This window comes from Eubalaena glacialis, chromosome 7, assembly GCF_028564815.1.
Source record: "Eubalaena glacialis isolate mEubGla1 chromosome 7, mEubGla1.1.hap2.+ XY, whole genome shotgun sequence".
Taxonomy (NCBI): domain Eukaryota; kingdom Metazoa; phylum Chordata; class Mammalia; order Artiodactyla; family Balaenidae; genus Eubalaena; species Eubalaena glacialis.
This window is the reverse complement of record NC_083722.1, coordinates 5,847,921-5,870,108: the sequence shown is the minus strand read 5'-3', so window position 1 is coordinate 5,870,108 and position 22,188 is coordinate 5,847,921. Positions and strand designations below refer to the sequence as shown.

Genomic DNA, 22,188 nt, shown 5'->3' with positions numbered 1-22,188 from the left:
GGAGGAATAATTTAGCTCTAACTTTCAGACACCTTCCTATTCCGGCAGCATCTGCCCTAACCCAACATGGCGGCACCGGCTTCTTCAAGCTCACGACCCTGGCCACACCATAGTGGCTTTATAGGAACCGCCCGCTGGGTAGACTCAGCGTCCCCGATGCCCTTTGATGACGCAAAAACCCCGCGCGGGGAAAGCGGGCCGCGTAGGTTTGCGCAGGCGCAGCGCGGCCGCGGGTGGGGGGAGCTGGCCGAGATGAGCGGCGGAGGGACGGAGGTCCCCGTGGTTTGTGAGGCCGCCCCGGGCGGCGGCGGCGGCGGTGGCGGCAAGAAGAAGGACTCGCTGGGGACCGGGGGCTCGCCAGCCCACCTCATTATCAAGGGTACGGAGTACTAGGGCTCTCGGCCCGGTGGTCCCAGCGCAGCCCCACCTCCCAGGCGGCGTCCTCTCACCCGGGGCCGAGCCCCAGGTCAGCCCCCGGCTCCGGGGCGGCCTGGCGTTTGCGGTGGGTGGGGGAGGGGTCTTTGCGCATTGGCGCCTGTTTCCCCGCGCCAGGTGCCTCCCAGTAACAGCAAACCGCCCCAGCCCCTCCTGCTTCCTCGTAGAAGCCGCAGCCGGGAGCCTTCGGACTGCTCTCTCCCCTCCCCCAGCCCGGGACCCTGCGTGGAGCTGCCGTGGACGCGGACTCGCGACCCACGTGTGATGCCCTGAGCTTGGGAGTCGGGAAGGGCCCGCGCCCCTAGGCAGACCGCTTAGGAGGTGTGTGCCTAGGCCGTTCGCCCTGACCCTGTCTGCTCCTGGGTCGTGCAGGGTGGAAACGAGAGAACATGAAGGCATCTTAAAACACAGAAGACCCCCACACGTGTACCGATGTCCACTCGTCCCATGGACGAGCTTTGAGCTGGGAGAAGGTCATAACCTAGCTACAGCCCGGATTCTCACAGAACCTGAATTGGTTTGATTCTCCAAGCTCTCAACAACTGTTTCCTGCAGGAAGATCTTTGCCAGTTAAATACCGCACCTTCTCATCTCCGTCCTCTCTTAACCCCTCGCTTCTGCCGGCAGCCCTATCGTCTTGCAGTGTTGAAGCCCTTGTAGGATTGCGGCGCCCTTCAGCGCTGCCCAGGGAATGGCATCCTCGTGTTCATGCCTATTGCATTTTAACCGTATCTGTCAGGTTTGTGTAGAATTCAGGGTGTCTCAAATCTAGTTAGTAGTGTGGGCGGAGTGCAGGGGTGTTAGGCCTTAATTATAATTGTTTACATGTGCAATCTTAGTGAACTATTAAATTTTTTTTTAATTACGGTAAAATACATGGAATATAAAGTTTCTCTTAATCATATTTTAGCGTACAATTCAGTGGCATTGGTACGTTTCACGTTGTTGTGAAACCATCACCACCATCCAGCTCCATAACTATTTCATCTTCCCAGACTGAAGCTGTGTACCCATTGAACACTGACTCCCCAGTCTCCCCTTTCCCCCGCCCCAGCCCCTGGCAGCCACCATTTTACTTTCTGTTTCTGAATGTGGCTACTTTAGGTACTTCGTATAAGTAAAATCGTGCATGTGTCAGAATTTCCTTCCTTTTTAAAGCTGAATATGATTCAAATATTTCATTATATATATATATATATATACACACACACACACACACACACACACACACACACACACACACACACACACACCACATTTTGGGTATCCATTCACCCATGGATGGACACTTGGGTTGCTTCCCATTTTTGGCCCTTGTGAGCATGGATGTACAAATATCAAGTTCTTGCTTTCAGTTGTTTTGGATATATACCCACAGCTGAATTGCTGGATCAAATGATAAATCTATTTGTAACTTTGTGAGCAGCCACTATACTGTTTTCCATAGTGGCTGAACCATTTTACATTCTCACCAGCAGTTCACAAGTGTTCCAGTTTCTCCACAACCTAAACAATACTTGTTATTTTCTGTTTCTTTGGTAGTGGCCGTTCTAATGGGTGTGAGGTAGTATCTTGTAGTTTTGTTTTTGTTTTTATTTTTTAATATTTATTTATTTATTTTGGCTGTGCCAGGTCTTAGTTGCGGCACGTGGGATCTAGTTCCCTGACCAGGGATCCAACCTGGGCCCCCTGACCTGGGAGCTCGGTGTCTTACCCACTGGACCACCAGGGAAGTCCCAGTATCTTGTAGTTTTGATTTGCATTTCCCTAAGGTTAATGATGTTGAACATCTTTTTATGTGCCTACTAGACATTTGTAAATCTTATTTGGGGAAATGTCTGTTCAAGTCCTTTGCCCATTTTTTAATCAGGTAGTGTGTTTTGTTGTTGTTGAGTTGTAGGAGGTCTTTTTCTATTCTGGATATTAGCCACTTTACAGCCATGATTTGCATATATTTTCTCCCATTCCATGGGTTGCCTTTTCACTCTGTTGATTGTGTCCTTTGATGCACAGAAGTTTGTGATTTTTTTTTTTTTAAGAAATTCACGTTATTGATTGATTGATTGATTGATTGCTGTGTTGGGTCTTCGTTTCTGTGCGAGGGCCTTCCCTAGCTGTGGCAAGCGGGGACCACTCCTCATCGCGTTGCGCGGGCCTCTCACCATCACGGCCTCTCCCGTTGCGGAGCACAGGCTCCAGACGCGCAGGCTCAGCAATTGTGGCTCACGGGCCCAGTCGCTCCGCGGCACGTGGGAATCCTCCCAGACCAGGGCTCGAACCCGTGTCCCCTGCATTGGCAGGCAGATTCTCAACCACTGCGCCACCAGGGAAGCCCAGTTTGTGATTTTGATGTAGTACTTTTTTTTTTAAATTGAAGTACAGTTGATTTACAATATATTAGTTTCAGATGTAGTACTTTCTTTAAAAGAAGGTAATTCAAAGGAAGTTTTTCAGGTTAATTCAAAATTGAGTTATAACTGAAAATATGTCTAGAACCTCCTTGGGTTTTTTTGTGGAACCATTTACTATTTTCATTCTGAAAATCTGTTTTTAGTTCATCTTACTTGAAGACTATCGATTGTGAAAATATACGTGTTGAGTTTTATTGCCAGGGTCTAGTGAAAGGGAAATATATAAATAAATGATTTCAATACTTAGGCCTCAGGTCTTTGAGGTTTTCTGGGCTGTGGTTGGCTGTTAGGAGACAGGGGAGCTTCCTGGGGCATGGAGTGTCTGACCTGAGTCTTGAAGAATAAAGCGTTAGTAGTTGAGAAAAGAGGGCAAGGATATTTTGGACTTAGTTTGGAACAGCATGAGCAAAGGCGTGGAGGCCTGAGTCAGCATGGCATGTTTGGGAAACTACACGTGGAAATCAGATCGAAGAAGAATTCTTGCCTTTTTAAGGAGATTGGACTTCTTGTTGAATGTTCCATATTGTTATGGAACAACAATAAGTACAAGAGTCATGTGGTTAGATCTGTGTTTTAAATAGAGCACTCAGGCAGGTACAGTGGATCCTTGTCTTGCAGGAGGCCCATTTGTGAACTTGCCTACTTTATAAAGTGAATTTGTAACTGCAGAACCGGAGAATACAAAGGGCTTACTGTCCTGCAGATAAGCAGAATTGACTGTACATGGAGTGGGTTGAAGAGGGGTGTGACTCACTCTGTTGAAATAGTCCAAGACAAGCAAGGATGGAACAGAAGGGATGGATGTGAGAAGCAGTGAGGTGACAATGGTGACGATGTGGGTGTTATCAGAAAAATTTACTCTGCAGTAAATTGTTCCCTATGATGGGCAAAGATCCACATACTACATTAAAGGTCTGCAAATTCAAGGCCAGAACTTTATTAGATAATGAGAGATCTGCAGTTTACTGTGTCTTTTCTTGTCTCATAGTCTGTTGAAGTGCTTATTTCTATCTTTTGTGTGAAGAGATTGTCTAACCCCCACGTTAGAGTATGAACTTTGGAGAACAAAGGACTATATCTTTTGTCTTGTTAACAGACAACAAAAGAGTGCTTTGCCTGTAGCAGGGCTAGGATTGAGTTTATGTGGAAATATGTGGCTTCCCTTTACATTATTAAACTGAGAGAATTTGTTTGTAATCCTTGGGACGCCTGCAACTCTGAATTATTATAATGTGTTTGTTTTGTTGTTATAATGTTATTACAAAACCAGCTTAATTTCTGTGGTCGTGTGTGTTTCAGAATCTTTTTTTCCCCCTGATCTTCACATCTTAAGTTTTGGGGCGCAGTCAGGGCTTCAGAGGTGATCATTATCCACTTCTGAACAGAATTGAATTCTCCAAAGACTAAGTAAATTCCCATTACATCAGGCCACAGACACACATATCCCAAAATCAGTGTAATGGCTTCTCAGTCATATAGAAAAATGTATGTTAACCCTCTGTGGATGATACAAACAATTTGGTCTCTGAGATACTCACTGGAGTAGAGAGGAAATTTCAGGACAATATGGTAAGTGGTATGAGAGCAGAATATACCCCGGGATGACTCACCAAAAACAGTTAAAATTCAGAACTTTTTTCCCTTAATTATGACTTATGGAGACGTACAGTGAACACTCACCAACCATCTTAATAAACACACATGAAGAGCCCCATCGTGCCCTTTGCTCTCATTGCACGGCCCTCCCTCCTCTAAGGTAACCGCTGTCTTGAATTTGGTGTTTATCGTCCTCGTGCATTTCTTTATAGCTTTATGGCTTCTGTAGATGTCCCAACAGGAAGTGATTTTGCATATTTTGAAAGTTTATATAAATGGCTTTATCCTTCTGAAAGTTGCTTTTTTGCTTAAATTTTATTTGTGGGATTTATCCTTGTTAATAAATGTAACCCCACTATATTCATTTTCACTCACTGATTTGTAATATCCATCCTATGAGTATGTTAGGTCATTCCCCTTTTTTTTTTCTTTTGACATTATATTCATGCTGTAGTAAACATTATACATTTCTCTTTCCTTTGTTTAAGAGTTTTTCTAGGGCACATACTTAGGCATGAAATTGCTAGGTATACGTCTTCAACTTTATTAGATATTGCCAAATTGCTTTCAAAAGTACTTTACCAATTTACTGACTGGATAATCCGTAGTCTGAACTGGATTTTAACCTTCACACGTTTATGGGTACAGGAAGAGTAAAGCTAGAGATTGTGCCACTTAACATGGATTGACCTTGAATTTCATTTTGTCTTTACAGATCTTGGAGAAATTCATTCAAGGCTGTTAGATCACAGACCAGTTATCCAAGGTGAAACCCGTTATTTTGTGAAAGAATTTGAAGTGAGTATTTGAAACCTATTTTGTAAAAAGACTGCCCTAATTGTTAGTGTGTTAATATACGGAAGGGAAATTCCCTAGTTTTAAAATCTATGATTTCTGTTCATGTGTTCATAAAATATACAAAGTATTCAGAGGCATTGACATGAATGGAGGGAGCACGAGAGTAGACAGCAGGTGCCTTGGGCTCCAGTTCTGGTGCCTGCTCTCGGGTATTTACTGTCTGTTGAGCTCAGGTTTTCATGTATAAAATGAGATACAATGAAAAAAATGGTTTTACAGATGAATGGGTCAGTTTTGCACACCCATTTTCTATATTTTTTTTTCTCATTTGGGGCAGCAGCATCTACCCAAAGCACTCAAGTTAAAACATGAGAATCGCCCTTGGCTATTCCCTCCCCTTTAGGTTACATTCAATGATCAAGCCTTCCAAATGTTACCTAACAAATCTCTGTCCTTTCTGATTGGTATGCCTGCTTTATCAACCCAGTCAAATCCAGTCTTCACCCTGCTGCCAGAGCGCTCTGACATTAACTCTTTAAAAACCTTTGATATCATTTTCTGTCTACAGGACAAAGCCCAGCATCCTTCTATGACCCGGCTCCTATCTTTCTAGCTTTACCGTCTCCCACCCCACCTTGTGTGCTATGTCCCAACAGTCCTGGTGCACTAGCCTGCCATTCTGTTTCGTTTGACTATGATTTTGCACATGTATAATTGGTTCACTGTGCATTGAATAGTAACATCCCAAGCTACTGTTCGGTAGATGGTAAATGGTGTTACACAAGCAGTTTTGTGATTTTGTGGAAGTTGGGGTTTTATTTCTTTTTTTTTGGCCTTGCGGCTTGCGGGATCTTAGTTCCCCAACCAGTGATTGAACGCCCTGGCAGTGAGAGCACCAAGTCCTAACCCTTGGACCGCCAGAGAATTCTGGGGTTTTATTTTCAAATGAGACTCCAACCAAGCAGGAAGTCTAAACCTGCTAAAAGGAGAGAACCTTTCCATAAACCCTTTAAAAGTACAGAAAGCCTGTGGTACAGAGCACTCAAAGCAGAGAGACAGAGCTGCTGCATTAGACACCATTTCTGGGTTCAAGAGACTCAAAATCTGCATAATATCTGCTTCACGGGTTTATTGTGAAGATTAAAGGTGTGTGTATCTTAGAATATTTTCTGGTACCTGGGAATAACTGGTAGTTATCTTTGTCATCATTACTATTGCTGTTGTAGGGTAAGAATAATTATCCCACACACAGAAAATTAACCATAGACTATTCCCTCATCATGCTATGTAAAGATTATTAACAATTCAATTAGAATAAAGTAGTGGGAATAAAGTCTGGGCACAGCATGGTGGGTACTCTGCTCATGGTCTCACAAGGTTCAAATCAAGGAGCTGTCCAGGCTCCATTCTTACTTGGTGCTCAGGGTCCTCTTTCTGACTCACAGGATTTTGGCAGGACTCAGTTCCTTGCCCAGGTAGACGAAGTTCCCATTTCCTTGCTTGCTGTCGGCCGGGGCCGGTCTCAGCTCCTAGAGGCCACCCATATTCCCTGCCACACGGCCCCTTCCTTCTTCAAAGACGTAAGTGAAGTCTCCCTTTCATGCTTTAAACCTCTCTTACCGAGAAGAGTCCCATCCCTGTTAAGGAGTCACCTGATGGAGTCAGGCCCACTAGGGATAATCTCCTTTTCTTAAAGTCAGCTGATTTGGGGCTTTAAGTAAACCTGCAGAATAGCTACACAACAGCACCTCGGTTAGGGTTTGACTGAATAACTGAGAGGTGTGTATATCCTAGGGGTGGGGCTCTCAGGGACCATCTTGAATTCTGCCTTCCATGAGCTCTTATTATTACCTATATTTTCCTTACTCTTTGCTTGGTTATTGCCTGTTGTCCTTCCTAGAATATAGACACTTACCTTTCTTATGCTCTGTTGTGTTCAAAGTGCCTGAAAGAATGTCTTGTGCATTGTAGGTACTTAATATGATTCAAAAGCACAATTAACAGAGCTTGGCCTAAAACCTGGCTTTTCCAACATCCTTTCATAAGTCATCTTTTTTTTTTTTTTTTTTTTTTTGCCAGTCTGGTTAATCTGAAATGCTAAATAGCTTTTATTTTTAAAAAGTTTGTAAATGTATCTCTAAAGGCCTACTATATATTATAAAAGAAGCATAGAATTTTGGAATTAAGATGGCTTCTCTAATCCAACCCCCCCCCGCTTCACTGAGCCCAGAGATGGAAAGAAATGTGTGGAAGGTCACACAGCTGATTAGTGGATGAGCGCTCATTAGATAATGTAGGTGGTTCCTGTGAAAGAGCTGTACAAGCAAGACTGAGTCTTGAATGGATGATGATAGAAGTGTTATTACATTTATGCTGCGGAATATGTTACATTGAAGAGCTCACTCCCTTTTGAAGCCAACACCTCTGTTAACTGGGGCCGAGAGAAGACGGGCGTGTGCCTGAGAGGAGAGCAGTTACCTGGGTTCCGCGTTGTTCAGCCCTTCAGGGTCTCTTTGGAGACAGGGCTGTGCTGAAGCGTAAAAGAACATGGGCCTTGGAGCTGGATGTGTGACATATCTGGGCTCAAATCCTGGTATCCCTCTTCCTAGCTGTGATTATTTGCTCTACTAAGGCCTAGTTTTCTCTTTTTTAAAACGGGAACAATAATACATGCTGCAGAGTTTTTGTGAGGATTAAGTAATGTATCATTTTTTTAAGTCCCTGGTATGTTGATGTTAGGCAGGTGTTGGTAACTGTTATTATTAAGAGAAAGATGGGAGCAAGTAAAATCAAATTAGAATTGTATTAATTCAGAATTTGCAATACTTTGAATGAGTTTTGGTTCAGTTTTTAATATCTTTAGGGAAAACAGCGATTTGCTAAGCAAATGACATAGACATCTCAGGAAAATGTTTACTAAAGAATAAAATTTTCACACTGGGTATGACAGATGTAAGCTTATTATAGAAAGTGAAACAGAATGTCTTCAGCACTTATTTTGTGTGAGACCTCATGTCAGGAACCAGTGCTGTACCCCTGAGTAAGACAGACAGGGGCCCAGCCTTCATGCAGCAGGGCAGCCGCATGTTGTCACTGAAGAGTGGTCTCTGAAGGGCTCAAAAATATTTCATCAGCTGCGTTCGCGCTCTCTCCAGCTAATTGGTCACATGACTCCTCTTCTTGAAAAGTACTTGATGCCGTCCTTTCACGCAGTCACCTCCCCGGTCCGTCTTTTTTAGGGTCTCCTGGAAGCTTTCCTGTATGTCAGGCTCGGCTACCTTTTCTGTCTGTTACACACTGACCTTTCCCCTCAAATTACGAGAGAAAAGCTGAAAGCATTTTAGAGATTTAGATTTGAATAGATATGTGCATTACTGACCGTTCTTTTCTATCTTGGCCCCAATAAAAACATCCTCTGTTTAATAAAAGTGGTCGTTCCCCAGCGTCGCACAGTTGGACCGGAGGAACGGGAGGCAGAGCTGTCAGGGCTTCCTACGAGTTTCGTCTTTTTTCTTTTAATTGAAGTACAGTTGATTTACAGTGTTTCAGGTGTACAGCAGAGTGATTCAGTTATACATATATATATATATACACGCACACACATACATATATATGTATATTCTTTCTTAGATTCTTCTCCATTACAGGTTATTACATGATATTGAATATGGTTCCCTGTGCCACTCAGTAGGTCCTTAAGTTTTGTCTTCTCTAGGTCATTTAAATGCGGTTCACTTGAAGAAAAACTGGCTAGCATTTAAAAGGAAACTCGTTTATAGTTTATATATTTTTAAAAGTTAACGCACGTGGCAACGATAATCTTTTTCTTTATAAAATTTTCTTTCTTAAAGAAGGGAATAAGTGCCACACGGTGGCAGCATTACTTAAATTATCGACGTTCTATTGTAATATTTTAAGCTCTCTTTTTGTGTTTGTCAGTATTTCAGGACAGTTGACTGTCTTGCTCCCAACTGCACACAGCTCTTTTATTCCCCCCGATTCCAGTAAATACTATGAACAGAGATCCCGGCAGGGTGCCTCCAGTGAGCCTGTCTGGTTGTGGCAGCGAGTAAAGGCATGATCTTCTGCACTGTCCTCTCTCCAGCTGCAGGACGCCGGGGCCTCTCTCTCTCGTGTGGGACAGAGGGGAGGCTGTGCAGGTCAGCGCTTATGAAGTGCTTAGGGGCTGTGCAGTAGTTACAGGAGGTGTGAGGGTTCTTATTGCTGCGTCTGAATGTGAGTTGAACTGATAAAAAGATAAAGTCCCTTAAAAGGCAGGAAAGACAAGAATTTCATTTGACATCTGATCTCATTTTTGTTAGGTTGTAAGAGTAGCTGTCAGAGTATTAAATATCAGGAAAAAATCGATCCCACGTGGCATGTAATAGACTCACGTATGTATGATAACGGTTTTAAAACTTGTGAGGAAAAAAAAACTTGTGGGACTGACCATTTTGTGATGGAAAGAAAATTTTAAATATTACATCGGTCTCTCACTTCCTCTCTAATACTATCAAGTTACATCTTTAATGTAAATATTACAGTGACTGTACTAACATTATGAACAATTGCTAACATTTTGAAGCATTTAGTGCCAGGCACTGTCTTGAAGCACATTACCTGAGCACTTGTTATGAATTTCAACTTGAGAAAAATTAACTGTATATGTAATTTTATGGGGTGTTATACATCAGAAACCAAGCTTCATTGGTGCTGTGCTTTGCTCTGAGAATTTTCACCCCAGAAATAATATTCATATAACAAATAAACAGATGTTGGTTTATAGTCTTCCTTTTGTAGTAGGTGTCAACCGTACACCTTAGCCAAAAATATCAACATATAAACAAGCACATACCAGATGGGCCTATTTGTTGTTTAAATTAATTATTGTCATTAATGGGCTGTTAGAGAGGTGACGGTACAAATTCACTTACGTGTAATTTGAGGCTCAACAATGGCTATAAGGGAGACAGCCTGACCAGGTGACATGCGGTGGCTCTGTCTTCTGCCCGTGTAGATACAGCCTATCAGAAAACGGAAGGAGAGGGGAGGGCATATGAAAAGGAGACTGTCCTCACTTGTTGCCTTATCAGTATTAACTGGGGGGGAAAGGATGCTATTGCAGATTAGATTCTGAGGGAGAGGGAAAGGCTAGAGACAGAAGAGGTGACCACCTAATACTAATCTTGCTTAGAGTAGGGAACCAACAGACAGTAGCCAGAGTGGAGACCGGGGTATTGTAAGAAGTATTAGTATAAACATAACCATGAGAACAAAAACGCCAACTTTTTAAAATACTGAAAGAGATACCCAAAAGAGAGAACAAATAGACCGCATGACCACATAGAGAAAGATTATATACGTTGTGGGTGTGTTTGTGTTAATCAGCGTGACTCAGTGAAGTAAGAAGAGTCTGAATATCATGTTTCTGTTTAGGAAGGAATTGAAATACATATATATATTTATACATATGTGTATATACACACACATATGTTTATATACACGTCTGTGTATACATACACATACATATGTATATATGTGGATGTATATCCTTATAGTTAAGACAATGGCAGGATAAAAGTGTAAATAATTATCTAAAGAGAGTGATAGAGGGAATAGTATACAAAAGAGAGTGATAGAAGCTAGCCTTTTTTGAATATGTATTTTTTTAGATGTAGTTTGGGAGCCATGTAAATATTTTACATAATTTAAAAGAAAATTAAATTTTAAGGAGCAATCCCTAAAAATCAAGTAACATGTAAAAAAGCAAACCTATTTTCCTAGATGGTGGCATTGCCACGCAGAGAAATTCTTCCAGGTAACTTTAAAATGCAGTAATTTGACTGTGTACATTTCTAGTGGAATACCCTTCAGAACAGAAAGTTAAAAAAAAAAACAAACCTGAAATTGTTTTCAGTAGTCATTTTGTTAATTCTGGCACTGATATTGTTATTTCATTGACTTGGTGATAAAGCAAATGAGTAACTCTGTTGGTATTTTCAGAATTGAAAAAGAAACTTAAAGACAGGAGGGTAATTAAAAATCCTGTAGTCCCGAATTTAAGGGTTTTTTTTGGTTTGTTTTTTCTTTTTTTAATTAATTAATTTATTTATTTTTGGCTGTGTTGGGTCTTCGTTTCTGCACGAGGGCTTTCTCTGGTTGCGGCGAGCTGGGGCCACTCTTCATCGCGGTGCGCGGGCCTCTCACTATCGCGGCCTCTCTTGTTGCAGAGCACAGGCTCCAGACGCGCAGGCTCGGTAGTTGTGGCTCAGGGGCCTAGTTGCTCCGCGGCATGTGGGATCTTCCCAGACCAGGGCTCGAACCCGTGTCCCCTGCATTAGCAGGCAGATTCTCAACCACTGCACCACCAGGGAAGCCCCAAGGTTTTTTTTTTTAATAAATTTATTTATTTATTTATTTTTGGCTGTGTTGGGTCTTTGTTGCGGTGCGCGGGCTTTCTCTTGTTGTGGCGAGTGGGGTCTTCTCTTCGTTGCGGTGCGCGGGCTCTAGGCGCGCGGGCTTCAGTAGTTGTGGTGCGCGGTCTCAGTAGTTGTGGCACGCAGGCTCTAGAGCGCAGGCTCTAGAGTGCAGGCTCAGTAGTTGTGGCGCATGGGCTTAGTTCTCCGCGGCATGTGGGATCTTCCCAGACCAGGGCTCGAACCCATGTCCCCTGCATTGGCAGGTGGATTCTTAACCACTGAGCCACCAGGGAAGTCCCCTGAATTTAAGTTTGATTATGAATGTGAACTTAAGATATTTCTTTTCTTTTCACAAAAATACCTATTTCCTAGCCTTGTCCACTCAAAGGGCTAGAAATGATGACTGACCCTTAGTGCTCAGTCTCTAAGTACCAGTGGTGTTTAGAGACCTGCTGATCCCAAGTCTGGGTCAGGAAACAGACAAGAAGAGCCTGGAGCATCAGGTCGAACTAGAAAGCAAAGAAGCTGCTAAGGAGCCCTGGGGTTTGGACTGCAGCGTTGCAGAGCCAGGGTGAATAGGCTCTCCCTGGAAACAGACAGGATGATTTCAGCATCAGTGGGGACAAATACTGCAATGGATTAAAAACTTCATATATTCCTATGAGTCATAGGAATGCGTGGAAACATACAAAAAAAAACCTTTAGCGAATTTAGGGAACCAAACCATTATTTTTGAAACTGGTGAATAAAGAGAAATAATCAAATGTTTTATTCTGCCTTTCATATGAGCATATCTCAGTAACCAAATAGTTGCCAAGGGGAAATTTCTCTTTATGGAAGTATTCCTGCTGATAAATGAAGACGGAATGTTACCAGCATCCTGTTGAAAGTGCACAGCCCACCTCTGAAATATTCCTTTTTTTTTTTTTTTTTTGAATTTTATTTTATTTTTCTTATACAGCAGGTTCTTATTAGCTATCTATTTTATACATATTAGTGTATATATGTCAATCCCAATCTCCCAATGCATCACACCACCACACACACACCCCTCCCCACTTGCCCCCTTGGTGTCCGTACGTTTGTTCTCTACGTCTGTGTCTCAATTTCTCCCTTGCAAACCGGTTCATCTGTACCATTTTTCTAGGTTCCACATATAAGTGTTAATATACGATATTTGTTTTTCTTTTTCTGACTTACTTCACTCTGTATGACAGACTCTAGGTCCATCCATGTCTCTACAAATGACCCAGTTTCATTCCTTTTTATGGCTGAGTAATATTCCACTGTATATGAGTACCACATCTTCTTTATCCATTCGTCTGTCACTGGGCATTTAGGTTGCTTCGATGACCTGGCTATTGTAAATAGTGCTGCAGTGAACATTGGGGTGCATGTGTCTTTTTGAATTATGGTTTTCTCAGGGTATATGCCCAGTAGTGGGATTGCTGGGTCGTATGGTAGTTCTATTTTTAGTTTTTTAAGGAACCTCCACACTCCACAGTGGCTGTATCAGTTTACATTCCGACCAACAGTGCAAGAGGGTTCCCTTTTCTCCACACCCTCTCCAGCATTTGTTGTTTATAGATTTTCTGATGACGCCCATTCTAACTGGTGTAAGGTGATACCTCATTGTAGTTTTGATTTACATTTCTCTAATAATTAGTGATGTTGAGCAGCTTTTCATGTGCTTCTTGGCCATCTGTATATCTTCTTTGGAGAAATGTCTATTTAGGTCTTCTGCCCATTTTTGGATTGGGTTGTTTGTTTTTTTAATATTGAGCTTCATGAGCTGTTTATATATTTTGGAGATTAATCCTTTGTCCGTTGATTCATTTGCAAATATTTTCTCCCATTCTGAGGGTTGTCGGTTCGTCTTGTTTATAGTTTCCTTTGCTGTGCAAAAGCTTTTAAGTTTCATTAGATCCCATTTGTTTATTTTTGTTTTTATTTCTATTACTCTAGGAAGTGGGTCAAAAAAGATCTTGCTGTGATTTATGTCATAGAGTGTTCTTCCTATGTTTTCCTCTAAGATTTTTATAGTGTCCGGTCTTATATTTAGGTCGTTAATCCATTTTGAGTTTATTTTTGTGTATGGTGTTAGGGACTGTTTTAATTTCATTCTTTTACATGTGGCTGTCCAGTTTTCCCAGCACCACTTATGGAAGAGATTGTCTTTTCTCCATTGTATATCCTTGCCTCCTTTGTCATAGATTAGTTGACCATAGGTGCATGGGTTTGTCTCTGGGCTTTCTGTCCTGTTCATTGATCTGTATTTCTGTTTTTGTGCCAGTACCATAATGTCTTCATTACTGTAGCTTTGGAGTATAGTCTGAAGTCAGGGAGTCTGATTCCTCCAGCTCCATTTTTTTGCCTCAAGATTGCTTTGGCTATTCGGGGTCTTTTGTGTCTCCATACAGATTTTAAAATTTATTGTTCTAGTTCTGTAAAAAATGCCATTGGTAATTTGATAGGGATTGCATTGAATCTGTAGATTGCTTTGGGTAGTATAGTCATTTTCACAGTATTGATTCATCCAATCCAAGAACATGGTATATCTCTCCATCTGTTTGTGTCATCTTTGATTTCTTTCATCAGTGTCTTATAGTTTTCTGAGTACAGGTCTTTTACCTCCTTAGGTAGGTTTATTCCTAGGTATTTTATTGTTTTTGTTGTAATGGTGAATGGGATTGTTTCCTTAATTTCTCTTTCTGATCTTTTGTCGTTTGTGTACAGGAATGCAAGAGATTTCTGTGCATTAATTTTGTATCCTGCAACTTTACCAAATTCATTGATTAGCTCTAGTAGTTTTCTGGTGGCATCATGACGATTATCTATGTATAATATCATGTCATCGGCAGACAGTGACAGTTTTACTTCTTTTCCAATTTGTATTACTTTTATTTCTTTTTCTTCTCTGATTGCTGTGGCTAGGACTTCCAAAACTATGTTAAATAATAGTGGCGAAAGTGGACATCCTTGTCTTGTTCCTGATCTTAGAGGAAATGCTTTCAGTTTTTTACCATTGAGAATGATGTTTGCTGTGGGTTTCTCATATATGGCCTTTATTATATTGAGGTAGGTTCCCTCTATGCCCACTTTCTGGAGAGTTTTTATCATAAATAGGTGTTGAATTTTGTCAAAAGCTTTTTCTGCATCTATAGATCATATGGTTTTTATTCTTCAGTTGAATATGGTGTATCACATTGATTGATTTGCATATATTGAAGAATCCTTGCATCCCTGGGATAAATCCCACTTGATCATGGTGTATAATCCTTTTAATGTGTGTTGACTTCTGTTTGCTAGTATTTTGTTGAGGATTTTTGCATCTATGTTCATCAGTGATATTGGTCTGTAATTTTCTTTTTTTGTAGTATCTTTGTCTGGTTTTGGTATCAGGGTGATGGTGGCCTTGTAGAATGAGTTTGGGAGTGTTCTTTCCTCTGCAGGTTTTTGGAAGAGTTTGAGGAGGATGGGTGTTAGCTCTTTTCTAAATGTTTGATAGAATTCACCTGTGAAGCCATCTGGTCCTGGACGTTTGTTTGTTGAAAGATTTTTAATCACAGTTTCAATTTCAGTGCTTGTGATTGGTCTGTTCATATTTTCTATTTCTTCCTGGTTCAGTCTTGGAAGGTTATACCTTGCTAAGAATTTGTCCATCTCTTCCAGGTTGTCCATCTTATTGGCATAGAGTTGCTTGTAGTAGTCTCTTAGGATGCTTTGTATTTCTGCGGTGTCCATAGTCACTTCTTTTTCATTTCTGATTTTATTGATTTGAGTCCTCTTCCTCTTTTTCTTGATAAGTCTGGCTAAAGGTTTATCAATTTTGTTTATCTTCTCAAAGAACCAGCTTTTAGTTTTATTGATCTTTGCTATTGTTTTCTTTGTTTCTGTTTCATTTATTTTTGCTCTGATCTTTATGATTTCTTTCCTTCTACTAACATTGGGTTTTGTTTGTTCTTCTTTCTCTCGTTGCTTTAGTTGTAAGTTTAGATTGTTCATTTGAAATTTGTCTTGTTTCTTGAGGTAGGATTGTATTGCTATAAACTTCCCTCTTAGAACTGCTTTTGCTGCATCCCACAGGTTTTGGATCGTCGTGTTTTCATTGTCTTTTGTCTCTAGGTATTTTTTGATTTCCTCTTTGATTTCTTCAGTGATCTCTTGGTTTTTTAGTAACGTATTGTTTAGCCTCCACGTGTTTGTGTTTTTTACGTTTTTTTTCCCTGTAATTCATTTCTAATCTCATAGTGTTGTGGCCAGAAAAGATGCTTGATATGATTTCAATTTTCCTAAATTTACTGACGCTTGATTTGTGACCCAAGATGTGATCTATCCTGGAGAATGTTACGTGCGTACTTGAGAAGAAAGTGTAATGTGGTGTTTTTGGATGGAATATCCTATAAATATCACTTAAATCTATCTGGTCTAGTGTGTCATTTAAAGCTTGGTTTCCTTATTAATATTATGTCTGGATGATCTGTCCATTGGTGTAAGTGAGGTGTTAAAGTCCCCCTATTATTGTGTTACTGTCGATTTCCTTTTTTATAGCTGTTAGCATTTACCTTATGTATTGAGGTGCTCCTTTGTTGGGTGCATATATATTTATAATTGTTCTATCTTCTTCTTGGATTGATTGCTTGATCGTTATATAGTGTCCTTCCTTGTCTCTTGTAACATTCTTTATTTTAAAGTCTATTTTATCTGATTTGAGTATTGCTACTTCAGCTTTCTTTTGATTTCCATTTGCATGGGATATCTTTTTCCATCCCCTCACTTTCAATCTGTATGTGTCCCTAGGTCTGAAGTGGGTCTCTTGTAGACAGTATATATGTGGGTCTTGTTTTTGTATCCATTCAGCCAGCTTGTGTCTTTTGGTTGGAGCACTTAATCCATTCGTATTTAAGGTAATTATCGATATGTATGTTCCTATGACCATTTTCTTAATTGTTTTGGGTTTGTTTTTGTAGGTCCTTTTCTTCTCTTGTGTCTCCCACTTAGAGAAGTTCCTTTAACATTTGTTGTAGAGCTGGTTTGGTGGTGCTGAATTCTCTTAGCTTTTGCTTGTCTGTAGAGCTTTTGATTTCTCCGTCTAATCTGAATGACATCCTTGCCGGGTAGAGTAATCTTGGTCGTAGGTTCTTCCCTTTCATCACTTCAAATATATCGTGCCACCCCCTTCTGGCTTGTTGAGTTTCTGTTGAGAAATCAGCTATTAACCATATGGGAGTTCCCGTGTATGTTATTTGTTTTTCCCTTGTTGCTTTTAATAATTTTTCTTTGTCTTTAATTTTTGTCTATTTGATTACTGTGTGTCTTGGCGTGTTTCTCCTTGGGTTTATCTTGCCTGGGACTCTGCGTTTCCTGGACTTGGGTGGCTATTTCCTTTCTCATGTTAGGGAAGGTTTCGACTGTAATCTCTTCATATATTTTCTCGGGTCCTTTCTCTCTCGCCTCTCCTTCTGGGACCCATATAATGTGAACGTTGGTGCATTTAATGTTGTCCCAGAGGTCTCTTAGGCTGTCTTCATTTCTTTTCATTCATTTTACTTTATTTTGTTCCGCAGCAGTGAATTCCAGCGTTCTGTCTTCCAGGTCACTTATCCGTTCTTCTGCCTCAGTTATTCTGCTATTGATTCCGTCTAGTGTATTTTTCATTTCAGTTATTGTATTGTTCATCTGTTTGTTCTTTAATTCTTCTAGGTGTTTGTTCTTTAATTCTTCTAGATCTTTGTTAAACATTTCTTGCATCTTCTCAATCTTTGCCTCCATCCTCTTTTGGAGGTCCTGGATCATCTTCACTATCATTATTCGAATTCTTTTTCTGGAAGATTGCCTATCTCCACTTCATTTAGTTGTTTTTCTGGGGTTTTATCTTTTCCTTCATCTGGTACATAGTCCTCTGCCTTTTCATCTTGTCTATCTTTCTGTGAATGTGGTTTTTGTTCCACAGGCTGCAGGATTGTAGTTCTTCTTGCTTCTACTGTCTGCCCTCTGGTGGATGAAGCTACCTAAGAGACTTGTGCAAGCTTCCTGATGGGAGGGACTGGTGGTGGGTAGAGCTGGGTGTTGCTCTGGTGGACAGAGCTCAGTAAAACTTTAATCCGCTTGTCTGCTGATGGGTGGGGCTGGGTTCCCTCCCTGTTGGTTGTTTGGCCTGAGGTGACCCAGCACTGGAGCCTACCCCGCTCTTTGTTGGGGCTAATGGTGGACTCTGGGAGGGCTCTCACCAAGGAATACTTCCCAGAACTTCTGCTGCCAGTGTCCTTGTCCCCATGGTGAGCCACAGCCCCCCCCTGCCTCTGCAGGAGACCCTACAACACTAGCAGGTAGGTTTGGTTCAGTCTCCTATGGGGTCACTACTCCTGGATCCTGATGCGTACACTACTTTGTGTGTGCCCTCCAAGAGTGGAGTCTCTCTTGCCCCCAGTCCTGTCGAACTACTGCAATCAAATCCCACTAGCCTTCAAAGTCTGATTCTCTGGGAATTTCTCCTCCTGTTGCCGGACCTCCAGGTTGGGAAGCCTGACGGGCTCAGAACCTTCACTCCGGTGGGTGGACTTCTGTGGTTTAAGTGTTCTCCAGTTTGTTAGTCACCCACCCAGTGGTCATGGGATTTGATTTTATTGTGATTGCGCCCCTCCTACCGTCTCATTGCGGCTTCTCCTTTGTCTTTGGATGTGGGGGATCTGTTTTGGTGAGTTCCAGTGTCTTCCTGTCGATGACTGTTCAGCAGGTAGTTGTGATTCCGGTGCTCTCGCAAGAGGGAGTGAGCACACGTCCTCTACTCCACCATCTTGAACCAATCTCTACCTCTGAAATATGCTTGCAAACAAAAAACAAAACAAAACTGTGAATCTGATCAAGCCTGTAGTTCTAGCTACTAATTTACAGGAAAGAGAAGAGACAAAAGGATATCTTAAATCACACCATTAGGATTCATTCAGTTAAAAAACAGATTGTGGGAAACTGCAGAACAGATGACTCACTTTTTTTCCACAAATTGCAAGGCGGGAAAAAAAATGGAAGGGAATCTATAGATTAAAAAGGATTTAGGAAACATATTAACCAATTGCAGTGTATGAATCTTATTTAGAGTTTGGTCTAAACGAACTGGGGGATAGAAGGAAACATTGGGATATTTGAGGTAATGTGAATACTTCGTTGATATTTAGTATTGAAGAATTATTGTTGAGAAAGGGAGAGTGAGTGAGTGGGTGGGTGGGTGGGGGCAGGGGAAGGAGGATATGGGGGAGGGGAAGGGCACTGTGGTTTCATTCTTTTTTTTTTTTAAAGAGGAGTCCTTGTTTTTTAAAGGTAGATGTTGAAATATTGCTTTAAAAGAATCTAGGATTGTGGGTAGGGGGCTGTACGGAGTGTTACAGGGGGAACAAAGTCAGCCACGAGTTGAAGCTTGGAGATGAGTACATGAAGATTCATTCTTTCATTCTCTCTCAACTTTTGTATAAGTTTAAAAATTTTTATTATGGAAAAATTCAAGTAAAAATCTGACCACAGCTGCTCCATAAGAATGGTTCAAAACAAAACCCCTAGTAACTAACATTATTTCCTTACAATCACCCTTTTACCACCCTTTTTAAAGTAAACTTTTCATCTTGTATTATTTTAAGATTTACAGTAAAGTTACTAAGGTAGTACAAAGGTCTCCTATACCCCTCACCCCCCCATTGTTCTGTTTTGTTTGTTTGTTTACTTATTTATTTATTTAGGTTGCGTTGGGTATTCGTTGCTGCGCACGGGCTTTCTCTAGTTGCGGTGGGCGGGGGCTACTCTTCATCGTGGTGTGAGGGCTTCTCATAGCGGTGGTTTCTCTTGTTGCGGAGCACGGGCTCTAGGTGCACGGGCTTCAGTAGTTGTGGCGCACGGGCTTAGTTGCTCCACGGCATGTGGGATCTTCCCGGACCAGGGCTCGAACGTGTCTCCTGCATTGGCAGGTGGATTCTTAACCACTGTGCCACCAGGGAAGTCCCCTCCCGTTGTTAATGTTTTACATTAATTACCACACTACATTGGTAAAAACTAAGAAACTGACATTGATACATTACTGCTAATGAAACACCAGACTTTATTTGGATTTCACCAGTTTTTCCATTGCAGTCCTCTTCCTGTTCCCGGATGTAATCCAGGGCACCACACTGCATTTAATTGTCATGTCTCTCTAGTCCTCTTTGGTCTGTGACAGTTTCTCAGTCTTTCCTTGTTTTTCTTGATCTTGACAGTCTTGAGTCCTGGCCAGTATCCTGTAGAATGTCCCCCAATCTGGATTTGTCTGCTGTTTTTTCTAAGATTAGACTTCGTTTATGGGCTTTGGGAAAGAGTACCAGAGAGGTTAAAGTGCCCTTCTTGTCACATTACATTGGGAGGTGCGTGCTGTCACCATGACATCACTGATGAGGTCACCTTCATTGACTCCACTGTAAAGTTAATATTTTTCTCATTCCCTGCTCTATTCTTTGGAAGCAGGTCACTAAGTCTAGCCCACCCAAGTGGAAGGGTGGTTTAAGCTCAGCTTTCAGAAGGGGGGATGGGCTGGAGGTCCCCAAGACCACCCCCAGGTGCATTGATTCACTCACAGGACTCAGCATGTGGTTGTACTGGTGGCTGAACTCTATTATGGCAAAAGGATGCAGAGCAAAATCAGCCAAGGGAACAGGTGCATGGGGAGACGTCTATAGGAAGCCAGGCAGAAACTTCCAAGAATGCCCCCAGCAGTGAGTTGTGACAACACGCATGAAATACTGTCTCCCAGGGAAGCTCGTCTGGACCTGGGGGTCCATGGTTCTTATTGGGGACTGGACAAGTAGGCACCCTCTGCCTAGCACGTATCAAAATTCCAGACTCCCAGAAGGAAAGAGGTGTCTTATACCTCCATGGGAGCTGTTTCCTGGTCAAGTTCCCAGCCCCCAGCCAAAGGCCAACCTTGCAGGCAGGCCTTTGTAAGGAGGAGGTTTCAGGCACTCGGTGTTAACTCTTTTCTGTACAGGGAAGTACCCACATACTATTACTTTTACCACACATTTTTAGTTGAGAAAACTGGAATCAGATGAAAAATACAGAGCATAATAATAGGAGCTTTATGATGGTAAGAACAACAAAATAAAATTTAAAACCAGATCATTTCTTTCTTTGCCACAGTTGAAATGCATGGAGTCTAGGTCTCTTCTTGTTCTTTTAGTATTTCTCATGCCCATTTTTAAACATAGGTATAAAAATATTACATTGCAACTTTCGAAGCATTTCGTAATTTAAAAAAATGCCTCCAGGTTGTGACCTCATTTATTGCCAAATAATTAGAAGGAGGCGGTATAAATTTCAGTAGTAAGTAATAACATAACCAAAACCTGGATGGAAATCCCAGAAAGTAATTACTAAGATTTAAGACATAATATGTACTAGCCGTTTACTTTCTTTTAATAGGAAAAACGTGGTCTTCGAGAAATGCGAGTTCTTGAAAACTTGAAGAACATGATCCATGAAACAAATGAGCGTACTCTTCCCACGTGTAGGGAAACGATGCAAGACAACTTAAACCAAGTTCTCCAGAGATGTAAGCCAGAGATTTTTTTATATTGCTTTATTTCAGATGCATGCTCTGCCAAAATGGATGTCCTTGAGTATTTGCTGGGAGATGGAGAGAGAATTCTTAAGCGGCAGCCAGGAGAGGGAAGTCACAGATAAAGTGCTTATCTAGCAGTTAGTGTGTGTTGCCCTTGATGCTAAGAGCATTAATCTCCAAAGCAAGATGGGTGCACAAGATAATCCTTCTAGGATGTAAGACAATCGAAACATTTTTTACCTTAAAAAAAAAACTTATTCATAAGAAAAAGTTTGATGACCAGTAATTAGGATATGAAATGAAGCTTCTTTTTCAAACAGGATACTAGAGTTTTTAACTAAAAAAAAAAAAAAATCCTGTCAAAAACGTTTGTGTTTTATCACTTTTTTCATTAAGCAAAATATTTTAACATGGAGAGATGTTTGCTTAAAAGGATATTTATTAAGTTAAACATATTAAACTATAAAATAAAAGGAGTTTTATTAGTAACTGAGTTTAAAATTAGAGGTGTATCAGAAACTCAGGGCCTCTGGGATCCATATTGACACTGTTCAGTTTGTCCAAGGACAGGTGATGCTGGTAGATAAAGATGGAGGGCAAAATGGAACAGTATCTTTCTGGGGAGAAAACAGAAAGCAAAACTGGAGGTTAATGTAATGGCCTGTGAGGGAAGGTAGCAGGGGGGCTTGGTTAATGACTGAGTTAGGTAAGAGTATGTGTGCAAGTCCAGGTTAGCCTGGGTCCTCTGATGCTCAGAGGAGCTTGGAAAGGACAGACCTCCCACAATCACACTTGGTTTCTTTGAGTGGAAGAGCAAAGAGTCTAAAATTGACTTCAGGCTTTGCACGGTAACTGCAAACACACCCTTGTTCGCTCATACCATCACTTCCTTAACCTTGACAAGCTTTCTAGACATCACAGTAAAAGTAAAACTCAAATTATTACTGATGAG

The 22,188-nt window shown here is 41.3% G+C and overlaps 1 protein-coding gene across 4 annotated transcripts in view; it reads left to right on the top strand.

Annotated features, from left to right (window-relative positions):
* Positions 1 to 223: 223 nt before the first annotated feature.
* Positions 224 to 22,188, top strand: part of BLOC1S5 (biogenesis of lysosomal organelles complex 1 subunit 5) — an 80,285-nt gene continuing 58,320 nt past the window's right edge. For 2 of the 4 annotated variants that reach the window (XM_061194805.1, XM_061194804.1), the window contains exons 1-3: positions 224 to 379; positions 5,158 to 5,240; positions 21,098 to 21,227. In XM_061194805.1, coding sequence (XP_061050788.1) covers positions 253 to 379; positions 5,158 to 5,240; positions 21,098 to 21,227 — 340 coding nt within the window. In that variant the 5' untranslated portion in view covers positions 224 to 252. The remainder of the gene's footprint in view (positions 380 to 5,157; positions 5,241 to 21,097; positions 21,228 to 22,188) is intronic. The other 2 variants (XM_061194806.1, XM_061194807.1) reach the window with 1 other exon arrangement.